Source organism: Salmo salar, chromosome 21 (assembly GCF_965601325.2).
Source record: "Salmo salar chromosome 21, fSalSal1, whole genome shotgun sequence".
Classification (NCBI taxonomy): Eukaryota; Metazoa; Chordata; class Actinopteri; order Salmoniformes; family Salmonidae; genus Salmo; species Salmo salar.
This window is the reverse complement of record NC_138311.1, coordinates 13,916,099-13,939,369: the sequence shown is the minus strand read 5'-3', so window position 1 is coordinate 13,939,369 and position 23,271 is coordinate 13,916,099. Positions and strand designations below refer to the sequence as shown.

At 42.1% G+C, this 23,271-nt stretch overlaps 1 protein-coding gene across 1 annotated transcript; it reads right to left on the bottom strand.

The window, feature by feature from the left end:
- Positions 1 to 22,807, bottom strand: LOC106581837 (protein Wnt-6). The gene is made up of 4 exons (XM_014164239.3): positions 22,152 to 22,807; positions 17,491 to 17,711; positions 4,132 to 4,439; positions 1 to 2,758 (listed from the first exon to the last, which is right to left on the bottom strand). Exons 1-4 carry the CDS (start codon positions 22,229 to 22,231, stop codon positions 2,297 to 2,299), a joined length of 1,071 nt encoding a protein of 356 aa, XP_014019714.1. The 5' UTR covers positions 22,232 to 22,807; the 3' UTR covers positions 1 to 2,296.
- Positions 22,808 to 23,271: the final 464 nt, after the last annotated feature.

Sequence of the window (23,271 nt, the reverse complement as noted above, 5' to 3'; positions counted from 1 at the left end):
AACAGTTTACTTTTTATTTGTATAGTAAATGCAGAAACTCAATTGTCAATTTATTTAAATGTATATAAATACTGTAACTGGAAAATAACTAAATGGACATGAAATGACCTTTGTAGAATAATACAAGTTTAATCAATGAACAACTAAGTATGAGTGTATCAAAATTATGTCTAAGAATCAAAACAAATGCTGAGAAATGATCTTTAAATCATTCAACATTCCATGACAAAATCATGTTTTCTAAATTTGTGTCTTGCTTTGAATCCAGAAAACAGCAAAACAACTTTCTTCCATTTTGACAAGGGCTGTTTAAACATACATACAGTAACAGTAAAACGCTCCTGGCAGCCCAACAAGTCCAAAAGTAGTTCTATGGGGAATGGATAGGCCAAGACCTTGCTTAGTCATGCATATATCTCACATATGAAATGTCACATTTGGTCTGATTTCATAATTTGGTCAACTACAACCCAAACGTAACATGGTAAAGTGATCAATTCTACTGCTAACATAACTGTATGTAAAGAATGCCTAATATTGTAGTAAATCTCAGCCAGAATAGTTCAATTTGACAAAGTCTTTCTCCCTTAAAGTGATATTCTTTTGTACAAAAACTGTATTTAGATTAAATTAAACACAAAATGTTTCTGATTCCACAGATAGAGCAAGTAGCTCTGAGAATAGAGTGATCCTGTGCAGTGTGTAGTTACTGTCATGGTAACAATATTAACTATGAACCCTCTGGCAAGAAATCATCTGGTCATAAACCATGGTATATTGGCAATAAATTATCGCGATGTGATCTCTCATCGTACTCTCTCTTTGTTTTGCCAACGGTTTCTTGTCTTACAGATCCCTGAAAGGTAAGTAGCAACAATAAACATACTCTAAAAGAAGGGTACGACACAGTACATTTGAATAACTTATAGCTATGCACATAAACAGAAAATGTACAGCGTGTTTGGGTACAACACAATTCATGAGGAATCGTTATTATTATTAATCACAGTGAATGCTTTATTTCCCCCAAAAAACAAGCAAGGAGATCTTATCTGCCTATTCTAAAGAATGTAGGGAGAGAGTAAAAATAAATGGTCTTTCTAACTTCCAACTCACTTCAGCAAGTTGACTTATCAAAGAGACAAATGTATGGATTCATTGTCAGCATTGTATGTGATTGTGACTGGCTATTCTGCACAACATGACTATACGTAACAAAGCTTAATGTAACAAATGCTTTAATTGAAAGTGCATTACAAAAGCCCTTTATATTAAACAGATAAACATAATATCATACTTTCTCGATACTGCACCTCATACAAAAAAAGTCTGAACATATTTTTCCATTTGCAAACTACTCAAACAAACAAAACCAAAATGTAACATATGGTTTACATAGATAGCTCCCATATCCAAAGTGCTTTTCAGAGAGATGGTAGGCACGTTCCTCACCTTATCACTATGAGTAGTCTTGTCATAAAATGTTCATAAATAATAGTCTCGTATGTCAGTTCAGCTCCTCACCATGAAACAAGATGGGGTTCGTCTTCCAAAAACACAACCCCACATTTCCCTTTTTTATACATTTTGTGCTAGATACAAAAACCTGTATTCCATGTTGAGCATGTCCATTTACCTTTCACATGAAGGACATTTATGTTACATAGGAAAATATTTTATCACCATGACCATAGTTTTATTTTCCACACGCAAAGTCATTATCTTTTCTTCCCAATAGTCACCCCTCGTAGTTACATGGTTAACTGACTATGCAAAGTGTTTCCCTAATGGTGGGTTGTTGGCCCCATGTTCTTAGTGGGTCTTAGCATTGGGTTTGAGGCTAGAAGCAGTTGTTATACTATTTTCTGGGTCAATGGCTAATTCTAAAGACTTGTGGTGGGTGGTTCACTGTGCAAACATGTTTGGGAACCACTGCTTTAGAGGCTAACAGCTCTGTACAGATGACTGAGAATAGTACCAAACTTTCTGATTGTCTTATATGACATGGGACCCAGCATTCTGCTCTAGAAAGTTCTGGGAGCTGAAACGTAACTTTTAAAAAGAGCCTAAGTTCAGGGTCATAGAGCTCTATGTGGTGAGCACTGAAGTAGTGGCCATTCTGGACTGTTCTACAGCTTGAGAGGAGAGTTACTGCAGCTGTCTGCCCAAGATGATCCTAGATAAGACATTCATCTTTCAGCGTGCTCCTGAAGTGAACTGTGGGAGCCTGATCTCAGTGCATCATTCCTGTGAGGCTGAAGAGGCCTGAAACCAACCAAGTTCCTCTGTGGTAATGCTAGTGACAGAGACTGAGCTCTTTCCTCACTGAGCACTTCTTACACTGCACCACGCAGCACCAGTGGAAGCGACAGAGACAGTTCTCCTCGAACACTACCGTCTCGTCTCTGTAGCCACGCTCACAGCACAGCAGGTCACAGCCGCTCACGTCCATGGCTGTGCTGTTGCACATGCGGCCCCGCGTGCCCAGCGAGCCTGTCTTCCTGTTGGGTGAGCAGAAGTCGGGCGATTCGGCCGAGTAGATCAGGTCCTGTTTGTCCGGAGGCTTGATGTTCTGGCCCACAGGAATCAGGGTCTTGCCATCGTTGCCTCCCATCACCTTGGAAGCTCCATTAAACCTCTCCAGCAGGCGATCACCCACCTCCCGAAAGTGAGGCATCTTTTTCCAGCAGGTCCGGAGTGTGCAAGACCCGGACAGGCCATGACATTTACATTCAGTCCTCATATAATTCCTCACCGCCTGTAGTTAAGACACAGAGATAGATAGGTGAGATAAAAGCAGACGCTATACAGAAGGAATTTACCCTCCCCCTCTTGCCTCTGGCCTTCACAGAGCTCCCAGACCTTGACAACAGAACAGAACAGAGATCATTCAGTTATACTTGTGCTAATTAACCCATTCTGGCTGCATGCACTGCTCTAACCTCTTAGTAGCTCTTTAAGATCACGTTGTTGTTTCTACATTTGGGCTCTCTTTGCTTCTTGTATGTTATTTTTCCAAAGATGTCCTCCTGAGACTATAATTGGCCAAACTACACAGCCACTCCTCCCCATTTACCTGTCTCTGACCCCTTGGAAAGGTTTTGGCTTGTGTGAAAGTGTAACATACTGTGATGAAGCAATACTGACAAGGGTGAGCAAGTCCCAGGAGATTCAGAGCAATAACCTGTAATTACCTTCTCAAAAGAGCAGACAACCTCCAAACTGAGTCAGTGTTTCCCCTATATTCATTTAGCAGCGATGGACCACCGCTGCTAAATTCTTTCCACCGCTTCTGCCGAGACTCGCTTTTAAATGGATAGTCGTTGGCTCAATGACTGGAAGTATATGGGAACAGCTAGCATGTCATTGCGCTAACGCTAGTAGCAATGCACCACACCACACACAACCTTGCCACCGTTGCTGAAAAAAATAATATGGGATCAACGTTGCAATGTTCCTCTCTCCCTATCAACAAGAAAGTCATTGTATTTCAATATTTCACTTTGTCAACATACATGTACTTAGTCCTTCATAAAGAGCTGGAAAAATCACCGTTTTATAAGGAGAAATATTAGCAGCTACTACTTGCCTTAAAGGCTTGAAAACAAACTGTGTGGCACACACTTGTTTCCCTGTTCAGAAACACGATTTTTTGTTCAAGTATCAGTTTACAGTGTTATAGAACTATGGCTAGAGGCTGTCTTGGATGATGCATTGGATGAAAGGAGGAACATTCAGCTAGACAATTAAGACTTTCAGCGTCTAAACCTAATTTTCATCTTTGTTTCAAAAAATTATAAAAAGTAAGCATCAGGTGAACATAATCCAAAACATTTCTGAAGTATCATCGCCTGGACTTTTGCTTATATCAGCATAGGTCAAATAAAAGATATGAGATTAAGTGTGTTTGGAGGGAATGATAAAAAGTTAGCTCCACCGCCTGGGGTGGTCTAGCGCTCTATAAGCTACTGTCTCTGGGGCACATTAACCCTGTGCAACTGCAAGGATGGGTTCGAATTCGACCCAGTGTTCTTTCCTACCTATATATATCCATTGTAATAAAGCATGAAGAAGTGTGAAAGGAGTGGGACTGCCACACCCGTTATTAAAAAAAGAAACGTTTCGCTGTACCAGTCGTCCTGCTTCGTTGTTGTGGAGATCGATCAACGTCCTGATGTCACTCTTGCCCTTTTTCCTCTTGGCATCCATGAACTGCTTGGACTTCTCGTAGCCAAACTCCACGTCGTCTCCGCAGCCGCCCCACTCCCACTTGACTCCCTCGCCAGAGGTGGTGGTGGAGGAGGCAGGCCGGGGGGGAGCCCTGCTCCTGGTCGCCTCACAGCCACACTGCAGCAGCTCCCCCATACTGCAGGCCTGCGTTACCGCGTGGGTCACCCCAGCCGCCGTGATGGCGTACACAAACGCTGTCTCCCGGATGTCTGAAAGATCACACAGACACGCGCACACACACACACACGCACACGCACACGCACACACACACACACACACACACACACACACACACACACACACACACACACACACACACACACACACACACACACACACAGGATTATCATCAGAGGAGTGAACAAAGAGTGACCCAGGGCACTTAGTGCTTTTCCAATTTTTATTTGATTTATTTTGTATTTAACCTCTAACTAGGCAAGTCAGTTAAGAACAAATTCTTATTTACAATGACGGCCTACAAATGAGTGGGCCGCCAGTGTTTATGCTAATGTAGGCCCTAGTGTTATTGTGTTTCAATCCAGAGTGTGACACTACAGACTTGTGGCGAGAAGAACCAACAACCTCTGCAGCATTCAAGACTGTTGCTTTGTGCGAAGGTGTTAAAGTTCACAGTTAGCCATTGATATGTTAATCCAAGCAGAAAAGTACCCAGGGCCTTGCCTTGGCTCCAAGTTAGAGCAGGCCCGCTGGAGCCAAGGCCCAGCGAGACACGGGTGCCGGCCCGCGTAGATGGAAACAGAAAGGTCGGATCCTTTTGGGTAAAACACTGGGGTAAATCCTCAATACCCCTGGTATCTCAGACACAGCTGCAGGGCTATTTCTGTAAAAGGGGGGCTTACCACCCTGGCCCAGAGGGATGTACAGCTGCAACTGCAGATTCCCCTGTTCTTTGTTACTTTGGAAAAGATCCAGGTGTATTTTAGGCCAGTTGTCGACAACATCTCTATTCACTGTTTCTAGCTGCTATATTTTCAGGAACTGGGGGAAGGGAGGTAGGCAGTTAGCAGTCCATTGTGTCGAGGCTAAAATGAATGACTTATTTTCTGGAGCTGGAAGACATGAGCGTGCAGTCACCGCTCTGCCCTGTGCCAATTCCATATCGCATGATTCAGTGAATGGGATTCATTAAATCTAGTGAAACAGAATCGGTGCCGTGCGAGGGCCCTGCAGACCAGCACCCTGTGATATGAATACCAGCTGCCTGTCTGCACACCCAGTGATGGCTCCATACAGGCCTGTTCTGTGTGTGTGGCGTCTCCCTGCCAGCCCCAGCCCCAGCTCAGCCCGAGCCTTGCCCCAGCCTCAGCCCATCCCAGCCCCAGCCTAGCCCAGTCCAGCCTAGCTCAGCTTTGACAGTCACCTGAACAGCCCCAGCCCAGCTCCAGCCCTAGAACAGCCCACCTGAACACACCTCATCCTGATTCCTCCTCAGTCCTCCCTACATACTGCTCCAATAAAGCCCCTCTCTGCCTGCCTGTCATGTGCATTGTGCAGGCCATTCCCTATCACACACCATCACTGTTTGTTCTCAGGTTCAACCAGCTGTATAGATCTGGGGGGAAAACAAATGTTCTCCTCCCAGGCCAATTGAGTGTACAGAAGGGGTAGAGCTGACTAATTCAATAACTTCTGTTGAGACTCCTCTTAGGCCAGTCATGTCAGCTGCTGTTGCAGGAGGTTTCATACAGTCTGTGTCCCAAATGGCACCCTATTCTCTTTAAAGAGCACTACTTTTGACCAAGACCCATAAGGCTCTGGTCAAAAGTAATGCACTGCATAGGGAATAGGGTGCCATTTTAGAAGCGTCCATAGAGGGATTGAAGGGAGACGTCTAACAGTCACACCTGTTTACTGTTTCAGCAGGAGAGGTGTAACTAGAGAAAACAACTGCAGACAACTGTTTAGCCCCCCCGAATCTCTAAGGAGTTCAATGTCTAGACAAGTTACAGTGTTGTTTCAGTTAAGAGCTATGTCCCTTAGCTTCGCTCGTCTTTAGCTACTACACCAATGTGTAATGCAATCATCATATCTATATTGGATAGAAGACGTTCAATTCATAAAGTTAAACAGAACTTTATTACAAACACAATCAAAAAGTGTGTTTGTTCAGTTGTACAGTGTGACCAACCCTCTTGACTAAGATGATAAAAAAACCCAGTTACATGACTATGAGAGAGAGGAGATTATGAAAATGTATATCTCTTGATTTGAACACCCTTTTATAATTTCCTCCAAGACAAAAATTCCAAACTTCTCCAGCAGCCTATGCCTGGGCTTGCCTGGGAGATCACTTGGTGCCAGAAGGGGCTTCACGAGGAATTAGCTAATCTTTTTTTAATACTCAATCTTTGAGTCAATGACGCATGGGTTCAGGTAAAAAAAAAATTGAGGGAACCCAGGGCCCCTCTCTATAGCAGTACATGTGACAAAGCCTGACGAGTGTGAATACTTTTTATTGATTGATTTTGCTTCCATGTGTCACAGTCAAGTCTTGTACAGCACATATCTAATAGAATACCTGAAATCCATTCTATTAAGTCATAGAACAGTGAGCACACCAAGAAATCCCTAAAGATGCACAAAATAGACGAATACACTTACTCCAAAACTATACACATTCCACCTTAAAAATTATGCATAGCCTTATATTGCATAGCTTTTACTATAATCTGATAATTGACTCAATGCAGCTGCTCTGTTGATCTCTGAATGGCGAAAACACATATTTCTTTCATCATGCAGAGGCCAAGGCCATAAGCCCCTCTCAAGCCCTCAACTTCGAGCCAGGGGAATGTTCAAGAGTATTCTGACTATAGCTGGACATTGGTGTTCACTGGATCCACACTACTGTGCCTTAACACAGGTGTGAAAAAAGGATTATATTGAAAATACATGAAAAATCTGTAAGCTTAACAACTGTCTGCCCCAGTGGAGCAGTGAGAGATTGATATAGTACATGACTTTAAGTGTTGGTGGTATGGAAAATGTATGAATGTTCATTTATATTTATCAAATTTATCCCATGTCCAACTGGGATAATTTCATTGACATTATTATGACATTATGTCACAATGTCTCATCTCATTCAGAGAGGAATGTGTGCAATGTTAAATCAGTATGTTTTTAAAGAATTCGTTTTTGTATATACAGTACCAGTAAAAAGTTTGGCCACACCTACTCATTCAAGGGTTTTTCTTTATTTGCATTATTTTCTATATTGTAGAATAATAGTGAACACATCAAAACTATGAAAGTAATGTAGTAACCAAAAAATTGTTAAACAAATCAAATTATTATTTTGTATTTGAGATTCTTCAAAGTAGCCAACCTTTGCCTTGATGACAGCTTTGCACACTCTTGGAATTCTCTCAACCAGCTTCATGAGGTAGTCACCTGAAATGCATTTAAATTAACAGGTGTGCCTTGTTAAAAGTTATTTTGTGTAATTTCTTTCCTTCTCAATGTGTTTGAGCCAATCAGTTGTGTTGTGACAAGGTAGAGGTGGTATACAGAAGATAGCCCTATTTGGTAAAAGTCCATATTATTGCAAGAACAGCTCAAATAAGCAAAGAGAAACGACAGGCCATCATTACTTTAAGACATGAAGGTCAGTCAATGCGGAAAATTTCAAGAACTTTGAAAGTTTCTTCAAGTGCAGTCGCAAAAACCTTCAAGTGCTATGATGAAACTGGCTCTCATGAGAACCGCCACAGGAAACAAAGTCCCAGAGACTGCTACAGAGGATAAGTTCATTAGAGTTAACTGCACCTCAGATTGCAGCCCAAATAAATGCTTTGAATTAGTGCAAAGAAACCATTAGTAAAGGAAACCAATAATAAGAAGAGACTTGCTTGGGCCAAGAAACAAGGGCAATGAACATTAGACCGGTGGAAATCTGTCCTTTGGTCTGATGAGTCCAAATTTGAGATTTTTGGTTCCAACCGCCATGTCTTTGTGAGCGGATGATCTCCGCATGTGTGGTTCCCACCGTGAAGCATGGAGGAGGAGGTGTGATGGTGTGGGGGTGTTTTGCTGGTGACACTGTCTGTGATTTATTTCGAATTCAAATGCACACTTAACCAGCATGGCTACCACAGAATTCTGCAGCAACGCCATCCCATCTGGTTTGTGCTTAGTGTGACTATAATTTGTTTTTCAACAGGACAATGACCCAAAACACCTCCAGGGTGTGTAAGGGCTATTTGACAAAGAAGGAGAGTGATGGAGTGCTGCATCAGATGATCTGGCCTCCACAATCCCCCGACCTCAACCAAACTGAGATGGTTTGTGATGAGTCGGACCACAGAGTGAAGGAAAAGCAGCCAACAAGTGCTCAGCATACAGTGGTTGCTCCACTAAAAGTTTTGCGATTAGGCTTCGGGACTTAGAGGTAATTTGTGGTTTAGTACGGTACCCTGCGTCACCACTTCATTGCTCCAGACCAGCGCAAGGGGGAGTTAGAGCACTGATTATGCTTTTGGGTCCTACTCTGTCTCTAACTGAAAATGAATGGGTGACTTAAATCTAAATACAAACTGATAATTGTGCACAACTTCAGTATTACTTACTAAAACTGTTGTTACACTAAGGTTTTTATTATTTTATTTTGTTAGGATTATTTTGGTTTTACTGTAGTACTGTAGGCCACTCATGACCGATCACGTTATACAGCGCCTGAGTAGCGCAACGGTCTAAGACACTGCATAGCAGTGCAAGCTGTGTTGCCACATACCCGTGCCGCCCTCGACTGGGAAACTCATGAGATGATTGTAGGTCTTTGGTTTCTCTCCCTCTAAAAACATAAATAAATAATTCTAAATAACAAACTAGCTTTATTTACAAATTAGTAACAATGTCTCACCCCATGTTCAAGAATGGCCTTTTTCTCCCTCATTTTACGTTATTTGAAAACAAAATAATCTCCAATATATTGTTATTTTTTAAACAAAGTGATTATTATTAATTCAGAATTATATAAAAGCTCATTGGATATTCTCACAGATATTTTATTAACCCTGTTATTAGCAGGACAATATATATTGGTCATATTGTTCATGGCTCCCGAGTGGCGCACAATGGGAGTTTTGGTGGGCGACCCTCTCTTGGCAGGTTTATTGTACTGCCATATTCATTAAATTTTTATAAATGGTGCTCTGTGGGATGTTCAAAGTTTCTGATATTTTTTAATAACCCAACCCTGATCTGTACTTCTCCACAACTTTGTCCCTGATCTGTTTGGAGAGCTCCTTGGTCTTCATGGTGCCGCTTGCTTAATGGTGTTGCAGACTCTGGGGCCTTTCAGAACAGGTGTATATATACTGAGATCATGTGACAGATCATGTGATACTTAGATTGCACACAGGTGGACTTTATTTAACTAATTATGTGACTTCTGAAGGTAATTGGTTGCACCAGATCTTATTTAGGGGCTTCATAGCAAAGGGGTGAATACATATGCACGCACTACTTTTCCGTTTTCAATTTTTCGAATTTTTTGAAACAAGTAATTTTTTTCATTTCACTTCACCAATTTGGACTATTTCGTGTATGTCCATTACATGAATTTCAAATAAAAATCTATTTAAAATACAGGTTGTAATGCAACAAAATAGATAAAACGCCAAGGGGGATGAATACTTTTGAAAGGCACTGTGTTACCACTCATTTTGATATCTTCGGGAGATGAGAATCGTAGGCTGAACAATAATAGGCTACGGACCTAGAAAGCCTGAGTTTATTTAGAAGTCCCATTGTGTTACGACCGGTTGTAAATATATGGTGTAGGGTAGGTTCCATAAGGCTAGGTCCCGAGTTGAGGTGTTCCTCTGCGAGATCCATGTAAATATATGGTGTAGGGTAAGTTCCATAAGGCTAGGTCCCGAGTTGAGGTGTTCCTCTGCGAGATCCATGTAAATATTTGGTGTAGGGTAGGTTCAGTAAGGATAGGTCCAGAGTGGGGGGTGTTCCTCTGCGAGATCCATGAGTGTCACTACAGTGTAGGGTAGGTTCCGTGAAGGACAGGTCCCTAGTGGGGGAATTCTGAAAGAGGGACGAAAGTCCCAGCCGCAGTGGCCGTGAAGCCAAAGGGCGTGTGTGTGTGTGTATGAACGTTTGAAGATGATTCATGTGTAGTAGCAGTAGCAGTAAAGAGAGATTGGTTTATGCCTTAGTGGTGCGGGGAAATGTGACAGATTAGGTGAATTGACAGACACAAAAGTATCATCCAGCACCAAAAGGTGTAGTATGGAGTAGTGACCAAACTATTGATAGCCTAAGCTGTTACTACTCAACGCCGTTGGGGGGTGACGCCGAGTCAGTGTTAATGGATATGGCTTTTAGAAGCCAGGAGACTCCCGGAGTGGGATGGGTAGAAGGGCAAAATGTTACCAAAGCATTAGAAGCATTAGAAGGGCATATGACCAGCACCAAGAACCAAATAAATGGTGGGGAAAATTAGCCAAATTGGACAAAATTGGTACACATTATCCCGTAGATGGAAAGTTTAAAACCAGCCAAGAGTATAAGGATGCAATCGTAGTGTGGAATATTGAAATCAGAGAACGGCCCAAACTACATTACACAGGCGTCCTAACCATGGCATTTTATCAGCAGCGGATAAAACTGGAAAAAGGGAAAAATAGAGACCTACGAGGTAAAATGGAGCAGGCAGTGGACAAGAATGAGGCGACAAATATAAAACTAGGCATATCTGAAGGGCGTGCGCATAGATCAGATCAGGGGTGTCCAACCCTGTTCCTGGAGAGCTACCTTCCTGTATGTTTTGGACAGTCGTGAGTTCGCGAGGAGTGAGGAATTTGGGCCAAGGTCAGGTCAGATGAAGTGAGAAAGAACACGCATCACTAAATTCTGTCTAGCAACAGAGATGCATTGGCTGTCCAGATGTGTAAGGAGGAGACACGGCAAAGGAGGAAGGCATAAATATATGGGCTTGTGTAAATATGTCTTTGTCTTTCAGCTGTTTGAACCATTGGGTGAATACACTTGGTTTGAGCTTTGACTAGTTCTCCGTTAGTTTTTCACTCCATTTTTCAGAACCTAACACTCTCAACCATCTTCATGAAGAATGCTTTTCCAACAGTTTTGAAGATGTTCCCACATATGCTGAGGCCTTGTTGACTGCTTTTCCATACCTCATCCCAAACCATCTCAATTAGGTCGAGGTTCGGTGATTGTGGAGGCCAGGTCATCTGATGCAGCTCTCCATCACTCTCCTTCTTTGTCAAATAGCCCGTACACAGCCTGGAGGTGTGTTGGATCATTGTCCTGTTGAAAAACAAATGATAGTCCCACTAAGTGCAAACCAGATGGGAAGGTGTCTCGCTGCAGAATGCTGTGGAAGCCATGCTGGTTATGTGTGACTTGAATTCTAAACACTGTCACCAGAAAAGCACCACACCATCACACCTTCTCCTCCATGCTTCACGGTGGGAACCACACATGCGGAGATCGTCCGTTCACCTGCTCTGCGTCTCACAAAGACAGGGGTTTGGACCAAAAATCTCACATTTGGACTCATCAGACCAAAGGACAGATATCCACCGGTCTTTGCTCGTGTTTCTTCATGTTTCTTGGCCCAAGCAAGTCTCTTTTTATTATTGGTGTCCTTTAGTAGTGGTTTCTTTGCAGCAATTCGAACATAAAGGCCTGATTCACATAGTCTTCTCTGAACAGTTGATCTTGAGATGTGTCTGTTAATTGAACTCTGTGAAGCATTTATTTTGTGCTGCAATCTGAGGTGCAGTTAACTCTAATGAATGTATCCTCTGCAGCAGAGTAGATGCAGAGAAGCAGAGAAGACTGGGTCTTCCTTTCCTGTGGTGGTCCTCATGAGAGCCAGTTTCATCATAGCACTTGATGGTTTTTGCGACTGCACTTGAAGAAACTTTCAAAGTTCTTGAAATGTTCTTGCCATAATATGGACTTGCTCTTTTACCAAATAGGGCTATCTTCTGTATACCACCCCTACCTTGTCACAACATAACTGATTGGCTCAAACGTATTAAGGAAAGAAATTCCACAAATTAACTTTTAACAAGGCACACCTGTTAATTGAAATGCATTCCAGGTGACTACCTCATGAAGTTGGTTGAGAGAATGCCAAGAGTGTGCAAAGCTGTCATCAAGGCAAAGGGTGGCTACTTTGAAGAATCTAAAATATATTTTGATGTTTAACACTTTTTTGGTTACTACATGATTCCATATATGTTATTTCATAGTTTTGATGTCTTCACTATTATTCTACAATGTAGAAAATAGTACATATAAAGAAAAACCTTTATTAATGAGTAGGTGAGTAGGTGTGTCCAAACTTTTGACTGGTACTGTATATCAGTGGAGGCTCCTCAGAGGAAGGGGAGGACCATCCTCCTCAGCGAATTTCATAAAAATATAATACATATCATTTTTAGATAAAACTATACAAAATATATTAATGTCACCAAATAATTGATTAAAACACATGAGTTTTTGCAATGGTCTACAGTAGCCTCAACAGCACTCTGTAGGGTAGCAACATGGTGTAGCTGGAGGACAGCTAGCTTCCGTCCATCTCTGGGCACAATGACTTCAATACATAACCTAGGTGGCTCATGGTTATCACCCCCTTCCATAGACTTACACAGTAATTATATCAACTCCAACCACCAACCTATCAGAGCTCTTGCAGCATGAACTGACATGTTGTCCACCCAATCAAAGGATCAAAGAATGAATCTAGTACTGAAAGCATAAGCTACAGCCAGCTAGCACTGCACTGCATCAAATGTGGTGAGTAGTTGACTCAAAGAGAGAGAAAGACAACAGTTGAACAGTTTTGAACAAATTCATTCATTCAAAAATGGAGGAGCAAGAGAGAGAGAGAGAGAGAGCGAGAGAGAGAGAGAGAGAGAGAGAGAGAGATTTAGTCACTTTCACTTAATTAGCTAGCAAATGCAGCTAGCTAGTTTAACCTACTCAAACACCCGGGTCAAACATAGAGGGATGCTATGTTAGCTAGCTGGCTATGACTATCCAACACTGGAGCTCTTCCAAGTCAAGGTACAGTGCATTCGGAAAGTATTCAGATCCCTTCCCTTTTTCCACAATTTGTTACGTTACAGCCTTATTCTAAAATTGATAAAATAAAAACATGTCCATATCAATCGACACACAATAACCCATAATGACAAAGCGGAAAAAGTTTTTTATTTTTTTATTTAAGCAACAACAACTAAAACTATGTATACCTTGTTTGAAATAGTATTCCAACCCTCGAAAGTGAGCTCAGGTGCATCCTGTTTCCATTGATCATCCTTGAGATGTTTCTACAACTTGGAGTCCACCTATGGTAAATTCAATTGATTGGACATGATTTGGAAAGGCACACACCTGTCTATATAAGGTCCCACAGTTGACAGTGCATGTCAGTGCAAAAACCAAGCCATGAGGTCAAAGGAATTGTCCATAAAGCTCAGAGACAGGATTGTGTCGAGGCACAGATCTGAGGAAGGATACCAAAAAAATGTCTGCAGCACAGTGGCCTCCATCACTCTTAAATGGAAGATGTTCGTAACCACCAATACTCTTCCTACAGCTGGCCGCTCTGCCAAACGGAGCAATCAGGGAGAAAGGGCCTTGGTCAGGGAGGTGACCAAGAACCCGATGGTCACTCTGACAGAGCTCCAGAGTTCCTCTGTGGAGATGGGAGAACCTTCCAGAAGGACAACCATCTCTGCAGCACTCCACAAATCAGACCTTTATGGTACAGGCCAGACTGAAGCCCCTCCTCAGTATAAGGTACATGACACCCCACTTGAAGTTTGCCAAAAAGTACCTAAAGGATTCTCAGAACATGAGAAACAAGATTCTGTGGTCTGATGACACCAAGATTGAACTCTTTGGCCTGAATGCCAATCGCCACGTCTGGAGGAAACCTGGCACCATCCCTATGGTGAAGCATGGTCGTGGCAGCATCATGCTGTGGTGATGCTTTTCAGAGGCAGGGACTGGGAGACTAGTCAGGATCAAGGGAAAGATGAAAACCTGCTCCAGAGCACTCAGGACCTCAGACTGGGGTGAAGGTTCACTTCCCAACAGGACAATGACCCCAAACACACAGCCAAGACAATGCAGGAGTGGCCTCGGGACAAGTCTCTGAATGTCCTTGAGTGGCCCAGCAAAAGCCCAGACTTGAAACTGATCAAACATCTCTGGAGAGACCTAAAAATAGCTGTGCAGCGACACTCCCCATCCAACCTGACAGAGATTGAGAGGATCTGCATAGAAAATGAGAGAAACTACCCAAATACAGGTGTGTCAAGCTTGTAGCGTCATACCCAAGAAGACCTGAGGCTGTAATCACTGCCAAAGGCGCTTCAACAAAGTACTGAGTAAATGGTCTGAATACTTATGTAAATGTGATTGTGTTTTTTATTTTTAATATATTTGCAACATCTTCAAAAAAACTGTATTTTTGTTGTCAGTATGGGGTATTCTGTGTAGATTGATGAAGAAAGAAAACTATTTAATCTATCTTAGAATAAGGCCATAACGTAACAAATTGTGGAAAAGTCAAGGGGTCTGAAGACTTTCCGAATGTACTCAAAAGTTTGGACACACCTACTCATTCAAGGGTTTTTCCTTATTTTTTATATTTTCTAAATTGTAGAATAATAGTGAAGACATCAAAACTATGAAAAAACACATGTGGAATCATGTAGTAATCAAAAGGTGTTAAACAAATCAAAATATATTTGAGATTCTTCAAAGTGGCCAAATGGACAATGACCCAACAAACCTCCAGGCTGTGTAAGGGCTATTTGACCAAGAAGGACAGTGATGGAGTGCTGCATCAGGTGACCTGGCCTCCACAATCACCCGACCTCAACCTAATTGAGATGGTTTGGGATGAGGTGGATCGCAGAGTGAAGGAAAAGCAGCCAACGAGGGCTCAGCATATGTGGGAACTCCTTCAAGACTGTTGGAAAAGCATTCCAGGTGAAGCTGGTTGAGAGAATGCCAAGCGTGTGCAAAGCTGTCATCAAGGCAAAGGGTACTAATAATAATAATAAGTATGTGTCCCAAATTACACCTTTTTCCCAAAGGTATTGTACTATATAGGGAATAGGATGCCATTTTGGACTCAAGCTAAGTGTGTCACATTCATAAGGAAGGACTACTGAAGGACCTAGAATGTGTGGTGGTTGTTTTCTCTCCAGGAGTCTGGAGAAAACATCTCCGCCAAGCCAGGCGACGCAAAGCTCCCAAATGATGATTGACAGAGAAGCAGACAGAAGCAGGAACATTCTGACAAATTAATATTGAGTTGCATTCCTGAGGTGGCAATAGAAATTACATTCAGACTATATTATGATTATTATATCTAATCACAACCATATATTGTCTCTGAGCACGTCTAACTACTTCATTATAACCATGAGACAACATGTCGAAGCAGCCAGCAGGGATCGCAGTTAACCTCTGGCATCGAGAAGCCAACAAAACAACAGCTCTGGTTTATATGTTTAAATATAGAAAAAAATTGCCTCAAGTTATTTTTGCAAAGGGAGAATAATGTAAGATACTTTGTGCAGCAGCCCCAGCCCACTGCGTGCATGTGAGAAAGTGAACCTGTCTTTGCAGATCTCCCTGCACTGACAAATGGTCATTAGTGGTACATCTTGATAATTGTGCTGAATGCTTCAAAACAGAGGAGCACTTAAGCCTTACCTAAAGACATGGAGGAATTTACGATTAATTACCATTTTACCTAGCAGTTTCACCGAGTTCTCTAGTTCTCAGTGAAAGGAGTTGCTAATGTTGTAGCCTAATCCTGACAGCAAAATCTCTTCACTCAATTTACACTCAACTAAAGCCACAAAGATGCTACTCAGATCAGACTGTCTATGAACTGATCAGTCCAATAAGTGGTCACATACCACACCACAGGCACTCTGCCCTCTGCTGGCCTTCAGCAACAAAACAGGAAAGTTACAAACCAGAGTTTTCAGGAAGATGACGTATGTAATCTAGCACTTTAGGAGGTATCATCTTAATACCCAGATCTCCTTCATTGTGCGACCAAAATTATGTTAAAGCACCCGCAGAATACTTAGCTTTGCCACAGGAGATTACAGGCTTCGTCTGGAATTGCTTATATGGCATGAGATACTCAGAATTTAGTCTTAAGAACTAAGTATAGGTTCTTTGAGACAGAAAATCTTTAAGTGAAAGTTAGAATAGGCATTTCTTGTTATCAGATTACTGACGATCAGTGGCGGTTCTAGACCATTTCAACTGGGGGGGCCAAGCTGGGGCCAGTTGTACTGTTAGAGGGGCCAGTTACATTAGACGTTGTTGTTGTCATATCGTTTTCTTCACTGCATTGCAGCATTAGCAGGCAAAAGACCATGTTCATAATCATTAGTGTTCCGCGTTGCCACTGTCTAATAACGGATGTAAAAAAAGAACGATGGCAAAAATTAGTTAAGTAAAAATTATTTCATACTACACATTTAGGGGGGCCACAAGGGGGTCCAAAATTGTTGTCTCAGGGGCACCCCCCCCCAGAACCATCCATGCTGACGATCAAGAACAGGAATTTTGTCAGTGCCAGCGGTACGTTAGCACTCTAATTGTTTCGAAGATGAACGACATCCTCTAAAGGCCATGTATTAGCTAAATAGTTAAGAAGATAAAACCGATAAAGGATACACTGTATTGGATCTAAATGGTGGCTTGTTGACAAAACACTTCCTTGTTGGTACACACAGAATGGTCTCTATGAACCACGAACTGAAAGGTGAAAAAGGACAAGACATCGTACAAAAAGCAGGACAATAATTGCATAGTAGCAGACTACATTAGTTTTATTTCTGACTTCAAAGAGCACCGTTGATGTTAGAGATCAATGGTTATGAGAAGCAATTTAGGAGATTATTTGGAGTGTGCAATTTAATGCAATAGAGGAGCAGTCAAGTGTAAATCTGTCTTGTAAACATACAACAGATGGTCTTGTTCTCCACTGTACTCGGGATCAGACCTGAAATTGAAGTGAGGCCATTGGCTGTGCACTCAAAGGGTCAAGGGTCACATCCTAAGTGATACACTTTTGAACCATGAGAAAGGCACTTAGATGATCATTCTCCATGTCAGGCAGAATATGTGTTGAGGTATTGGAAAAACTAGGGGGTAATTATTAAAGGTTCCTATTTATTTCCACAATGACAAGTCCTCACTCACCTTGTTGGAGTATTTTGCCAAAGTACTTGTTCTGACTGGTGCAATTCCAGCGGCGAAAGCGAAACTGGTACTGGCACTCCCGTACACCCAGCTTGGCACCCTTGGCGACCTCGTGGACAATCTCTGGCTGGGTCTGGCACAGCTCGGCCTGCTTTCCCACTAGTCGCTTGGTCTTCCTGCAGATACTGTTGGGATCCATAACCAGAGGGCTCCCCACTGCCCTACAGGGAAGCACACAACACATAGACTGTGACTACAACTCCTGTGTCATACTACAGTGGCATAACATTATTATGAGGTCTTGTTACATTTCAGAGAAGTATCTTACCTAGAAGTAGCACTAAAGTTAAATGAACGTGTTCTTCTATCAGGCAGTTTGGTTACTTGACATCACATAGTTGTGCAAAAAAGACATTTCAGGTGTGGAGAGAAATAGTAAAGCTGTGCTGATCGTCAGGGAACATAGAAAAGAGAGAGAAAGTTGCATCTTAATTGCTGTGTTTCTTACATCGCGTTGACAGATGTATGTTTACACTTAGGTAAATTGTTTATTTAAATTCCTAATGGGAGTACGGGCCTCAGGTCCAACACTGTGAACTCTCGCCAGTACTTCCCATGACAGTTGCTATGACATAATGTGAGAACAGCCCTATCCCCCTGTTCCCTCTATTCAATAACTCTGCATCTGACTCCAGTTCAGCTGATGTGATCTGTAAACCTCAAGTCCATTTTTATCATTATGTGGGAGTAGGAGTGAGTGAGAATACCTCATTGCTTTTCACTCACCCCTGTCACAGCTAATCTTTCTAAGTAATAACATTCATCTGCCTCGTGAGTTTGTTTTAAGAAGTCAAACAAGCGCTCTTTCCAATCCCTAGCATGGCGGTCTGATAAGAAGCATGAGACACAGGACATTTGCTCTTAAAATGTAATGCATCCCATCTCCGGTAAGTCAATTACTTTATTGAAGTAGAAACCATTTATATATCAATGTCTGAAATGTCACTGTATATCTGTGATTCAATCAAAATACAAATTATTTGTACAGTTAGATGTACCTTTTTTAGTTATAGCGTCATGGAAAACTACAAACTGAATTGCCAACATGCTGTACACTTGTCCTTGAAAGACTGAAAAATAGCATAATGGCTGCACAGATTAAGCAAATAGAAATTCTTAAAAGCCTAATAATTCACATTGTCCTAAAAGTGGGGAGTGAAAAGCAACTTAATGCCCACAATGTGAGTTATCTTCGCTGAAGTGTGAGAACTTGACTCCGGCAGTCCAGCGTCAACGACTTCTGGGATCCAGACATCCTTCAATGTATTGACAACGTCTCCATAGAAACGAATTACAGGGGAATACATCTCAAGCACGCTCTAGTATTCCTACACAGATCTGACTCCAATAAATCCACACCCCTGTGTAATTAAGATCTGCAGATGCAGTACTTAGCAGACACCCCGGGTCTTTACAACCCCTGATTATCTGATGTGTCATGGCCTTCAAACCTGCGTGAATCTGTGTGCTAGGATCACAGTTTGAAATTGGCTCAGCGAGCTGCTCACAAAAATAAGGGACCAGGATTTACTGCAGTAGGTGTAGACTCGTAAAAAATAGCAGCCCATGTTGGACAGAGTTTCTTCTCTAAGTCCTATGTCATTGTTAAAGTCAAAGGCAAACCCTCCTAGCCCAATTCAAAAGAAATGCTTGAATATCACATGAGCAGCTGATGCAGCTTGAACAATGACAGGGCCGTGCCTTGCTTTTTGGGGGCCCTAGGCAAAATGTTGTTGTGTGCCCCCCCCCATTTTTTCATGGGGCGGAGAAAATGTTGCTATTTTATAACAAACTTCATGCAATTCTGCTCATTTTGCCATGGGTCAAGATTTAATAGCTGGCTAAACTAACTTACCAATCTACAAAAATGTTGCTGACATTGGCCTTCCCTGTGGCTCAGTTGGTAGAGCATGGTGTTTGCAACGCCAGCATGGTGTGTGCAACGCCAGGGTCGTGGGTTCAATTCCCACAGGGGGCCAGTACAAAAAGAAACACGCATGAAATGAACTGTCTGAAATGTATGCATTCACTACTGTAAGTTGCTCTGGATAAGAGCGTCTGCTAAAAGTTAAATGTAATAGTCTAATTGAGTGACTGACAAAACAAGGGAAAAACTGCTGTGTAAACAAATTTCAAAATTGCACCTTGTGTAGTCTACTATTCTAACTCTCAACATTAAGTTGAGACACGGACTGAGTACAACATTTAAAAAAAAATATTAATCAATGCAAAACTTTTGTCAGGGCCCCCTAGCAACCGTGGGGCCGGCCCGGAACACTGGCATTGACCAAGTCTGAGTATGGTTCCAGCAATATGTAGATGAAGAAATTTGTCTGTCTTGACCACCATACTGTGTTCCAGCGTTAATCCAAACCAGCGCTAACCTGAACAGGATCCTAAGAGGAACATGATGCTATTAGTGTTGAATATAAAGGATAGGGCTCTTTATAAGCACACATAAAAGGAACTACAAAATCAAGCAATCAATCTTCCCTGTCCATGCAATGTGTCTGTATTCCTTTGATTTATCAGTCACTGTAAAGCCCCTGGACATGATAACTTTGAAACAGAGTCCAATCATAACATAAATGAGGATGTATCGCCATCTATGCAATCAAGAGGCCTCTAAGCAGCGCCTCGCATTAAATAGCATAGAGATAACCAGAAACCAAAATAGAGCGGGAAACACTGATAAAAGAACAAGTATCCAAATAATCAGTCTCAATGTAGGCCGACATGATCCTTTGGAGATAAGCCGTTCTTCTAGCTGTACGTGTACCTCAAGTTACATTATGAATTGCATGGCCGTAGATATGTGGCCTTTTTTCACTTTGCAAACGAGTGAATTTCATCCTCCTTAATCCTCTAAGTATGCTGGATATGAAGTCAGTCACGACAAGGCTGGATCGCTAGCTAGAGAGTGGCTTGGGTTCAGCTCTGTGGTCCGTGGCTCAGAGCCATGGCCCAATCATCGCTAGAACTCAACACTAAATCAAGTGACTGGAACCCGGGGTCCTGCATGACACCAATGCACCGCTGCTGTCTGTCACATGTTTGTCTTGCAATAAGTGAGGATAGCATGAGGCCTACGTGTGCACTGAAAAATCCCAACGTCTGGAAATCGGCAGAGGCCACATACTCTGTGGTTAAACAGTGTACATAATATCCCTGGCCAAGCCTTGTCATTCAATCTTTATCTGATCCCATCTCTCTGGCCTGGATTGGATATCATGCAATTTTCCAGAAAGATGTATTGCTTTGAAATGGGAGTGAGAACAATAAAGATCTGGTATAATGAAGTGCTTCTCTGCAGGTGATGCAGAGCTGTAGACTGGCCCAGGACCCATTCCAAGCCGGGTGAGTGGGAATGGCACACGCTATATGCATACCTGTGGGCCACGCTCCTGGCTGCCTGCCAGACTATGACCCACACTTACCCAGGAGGATCAGGAGGTTACTTGTCCTGAAACCTGCAAAGGCATTCCACACTCTCTGGTCTCACTGCTCTCTGTCCAAATGATTAGAGCCTAATCAAAGAAGCTCTGAAAGAATGGGTTTATCTCTGGACGTTTCATCTTCCCCACAAATTACATCCTGTCTGTCTGGTCACGCTGACAATCATTTGCTTCAAAAGACAAGGGGTAGAGAGACAGGAGTGTGATGGCATGCCCAGCTCTCAACAGAAAGCATCTTTGTCCTGTCAAACTGCAGGACCTCCAGGTGTGCTCACCTGAGTGCTCCAATTTTGTCTTAGAGGAGAGATGTTCACAGTTCAGCAGTACTAATAGCTGGCTATTATCGAGATTGGATGAGATGCAAACATGAAATGGTTTGATTTACCTAAACATCCCCCTTCAGATGTGCATGTCTCAAATGAATGTATTATACTTAATAACAAATCTGGCTCTGTCTTTTTAAGTCTCATACATCTCAGAGTGCTGAACAAAGAATTGTTTTATGATGACATATAGGCACTGCCTCAAGGTCCACCTAAAATTCCAACTCTGACAGCACTAATATCTTCTTCTTTTTTTTTACTACAGACAAAGGCAGACCTCCAAAAGTTGCAGCTGCATCTTTCTGTCTAGCCAAGGCATAACGTTAGGATCTTTCGTTTTTATTTTACTTTTTGATTTACCTATTAACCACATTTTATAGATTCGTTTGTTATCAACAATAAAAATGCTGTATAGAAAAAATATTGTGTGGTAAATGAAGAAATGTTGGGAGACTGACAGAGATTGTTTTGTCAATCGTAACAATTTCTTTGAGTAAGGTTGCAATATGGTGAGAGGTTAAAGAAAACCAGAATCTTTAATTGGAAAGTAATTCACAATGCGGTCAAGGTCATAAAACGTGTTACCATGTTATAACACTTATTACACAAGGCTATTTGAATAGTGGTTGTATCAATAGAGTCGGATCCAGAATTGTATTTTAGTGCAATATGCAGAACATGGACACAACATCAAAAACATGGACACGCGTGCATAACCTAGCCTACAAAACATCAGATGACAGAAACACTTCATTCTGGGAAACTTCATTTCCATTTGCAACTAAACTGGAAGCACATGTTAATTGTATGTAGCATGACTTACCACCATAACCCAATGATATTGACCGGACATAGGAGAATGAAAAACAGGGCAAGTTGAGTCCGAGATAATAGAATCGTCATGATGAGAGTATCCTAACAAAAAAAAGTTACGTTAAAAAATTAGAGCCGTCAATTAATGTGTTGTTGTTTTCTTGGGACGTCCTGCAGAATTGGTGATCTGCAGGATTTAGAACCTCCACGAAACGCGCAAAAAATCCATTGAACTCCTCTTTGGGTGCATCACTAACGTTCGATTACTCGGTCAAGAGGGAAGAAACATCCGTGGTGAAATGTGTTAACCTCTTCATAGTCCTCTCTCTGGCAGACAGATTCAAAGCGCAAATGCCAGAGGAAGAAGTGACAAGCACGTCTTAACTAAAACACACAAATTCCAATTGCACAGCGATTTTAATCTGGCAGCAAGGATACTACAGCCCGGGGGTGATGGGATGCAGCCAGACCTTGGGCAGAAAAGTAAACCCAATGACCCAGCAGATTCCGTGTGGACAATTCATGTTGACGTTATAACGCAAAAGTAATCAATTGTATTGGCCTTGGTAACATTGGTTGGATTTGTGCGTTGCTCGGCATCGAAATGGTTGTTCATAGTCAAAGCGCACAAGTTTACCCAGGTGTCTGCGCGCTCGTGCACCCAACTTCCCCCCACACCCGTATTCAAGTGGGAACGTATTTTCCTTGGATAAGAAATGCGCTCATCTCCAACCCGGTATGACGTTGCTTCAGGGCAAGTGAAATCCTTACTGTCGCTCAGAAAAACTGGATAATTACTTGGACGAGCCTGTGTGCACAAGGGTATTTTGTGAAATGGGAGAAAGAGAGAAACATTTCCCTTGCGTGTTTACAGTAAATAAATAAGACCTCACGGGAATGGAAGAATTCATCTCAGGTGTTGCAAATAGGCATACCTCTGCCATATTTGCCCATATCTGTTGATAACGTAAACATGCATACTTTTGGGGAAACTATGTATCCCCTCACCTGTTTTTCTATAATAAAGTAGGCTAATAGACCAGTAAACACAACTTTCATTGCAACTACAACAGCTGTGGAAAGGCAATAACATGCTTAAACATTTCTTGACAGACTGATATCAAATAATG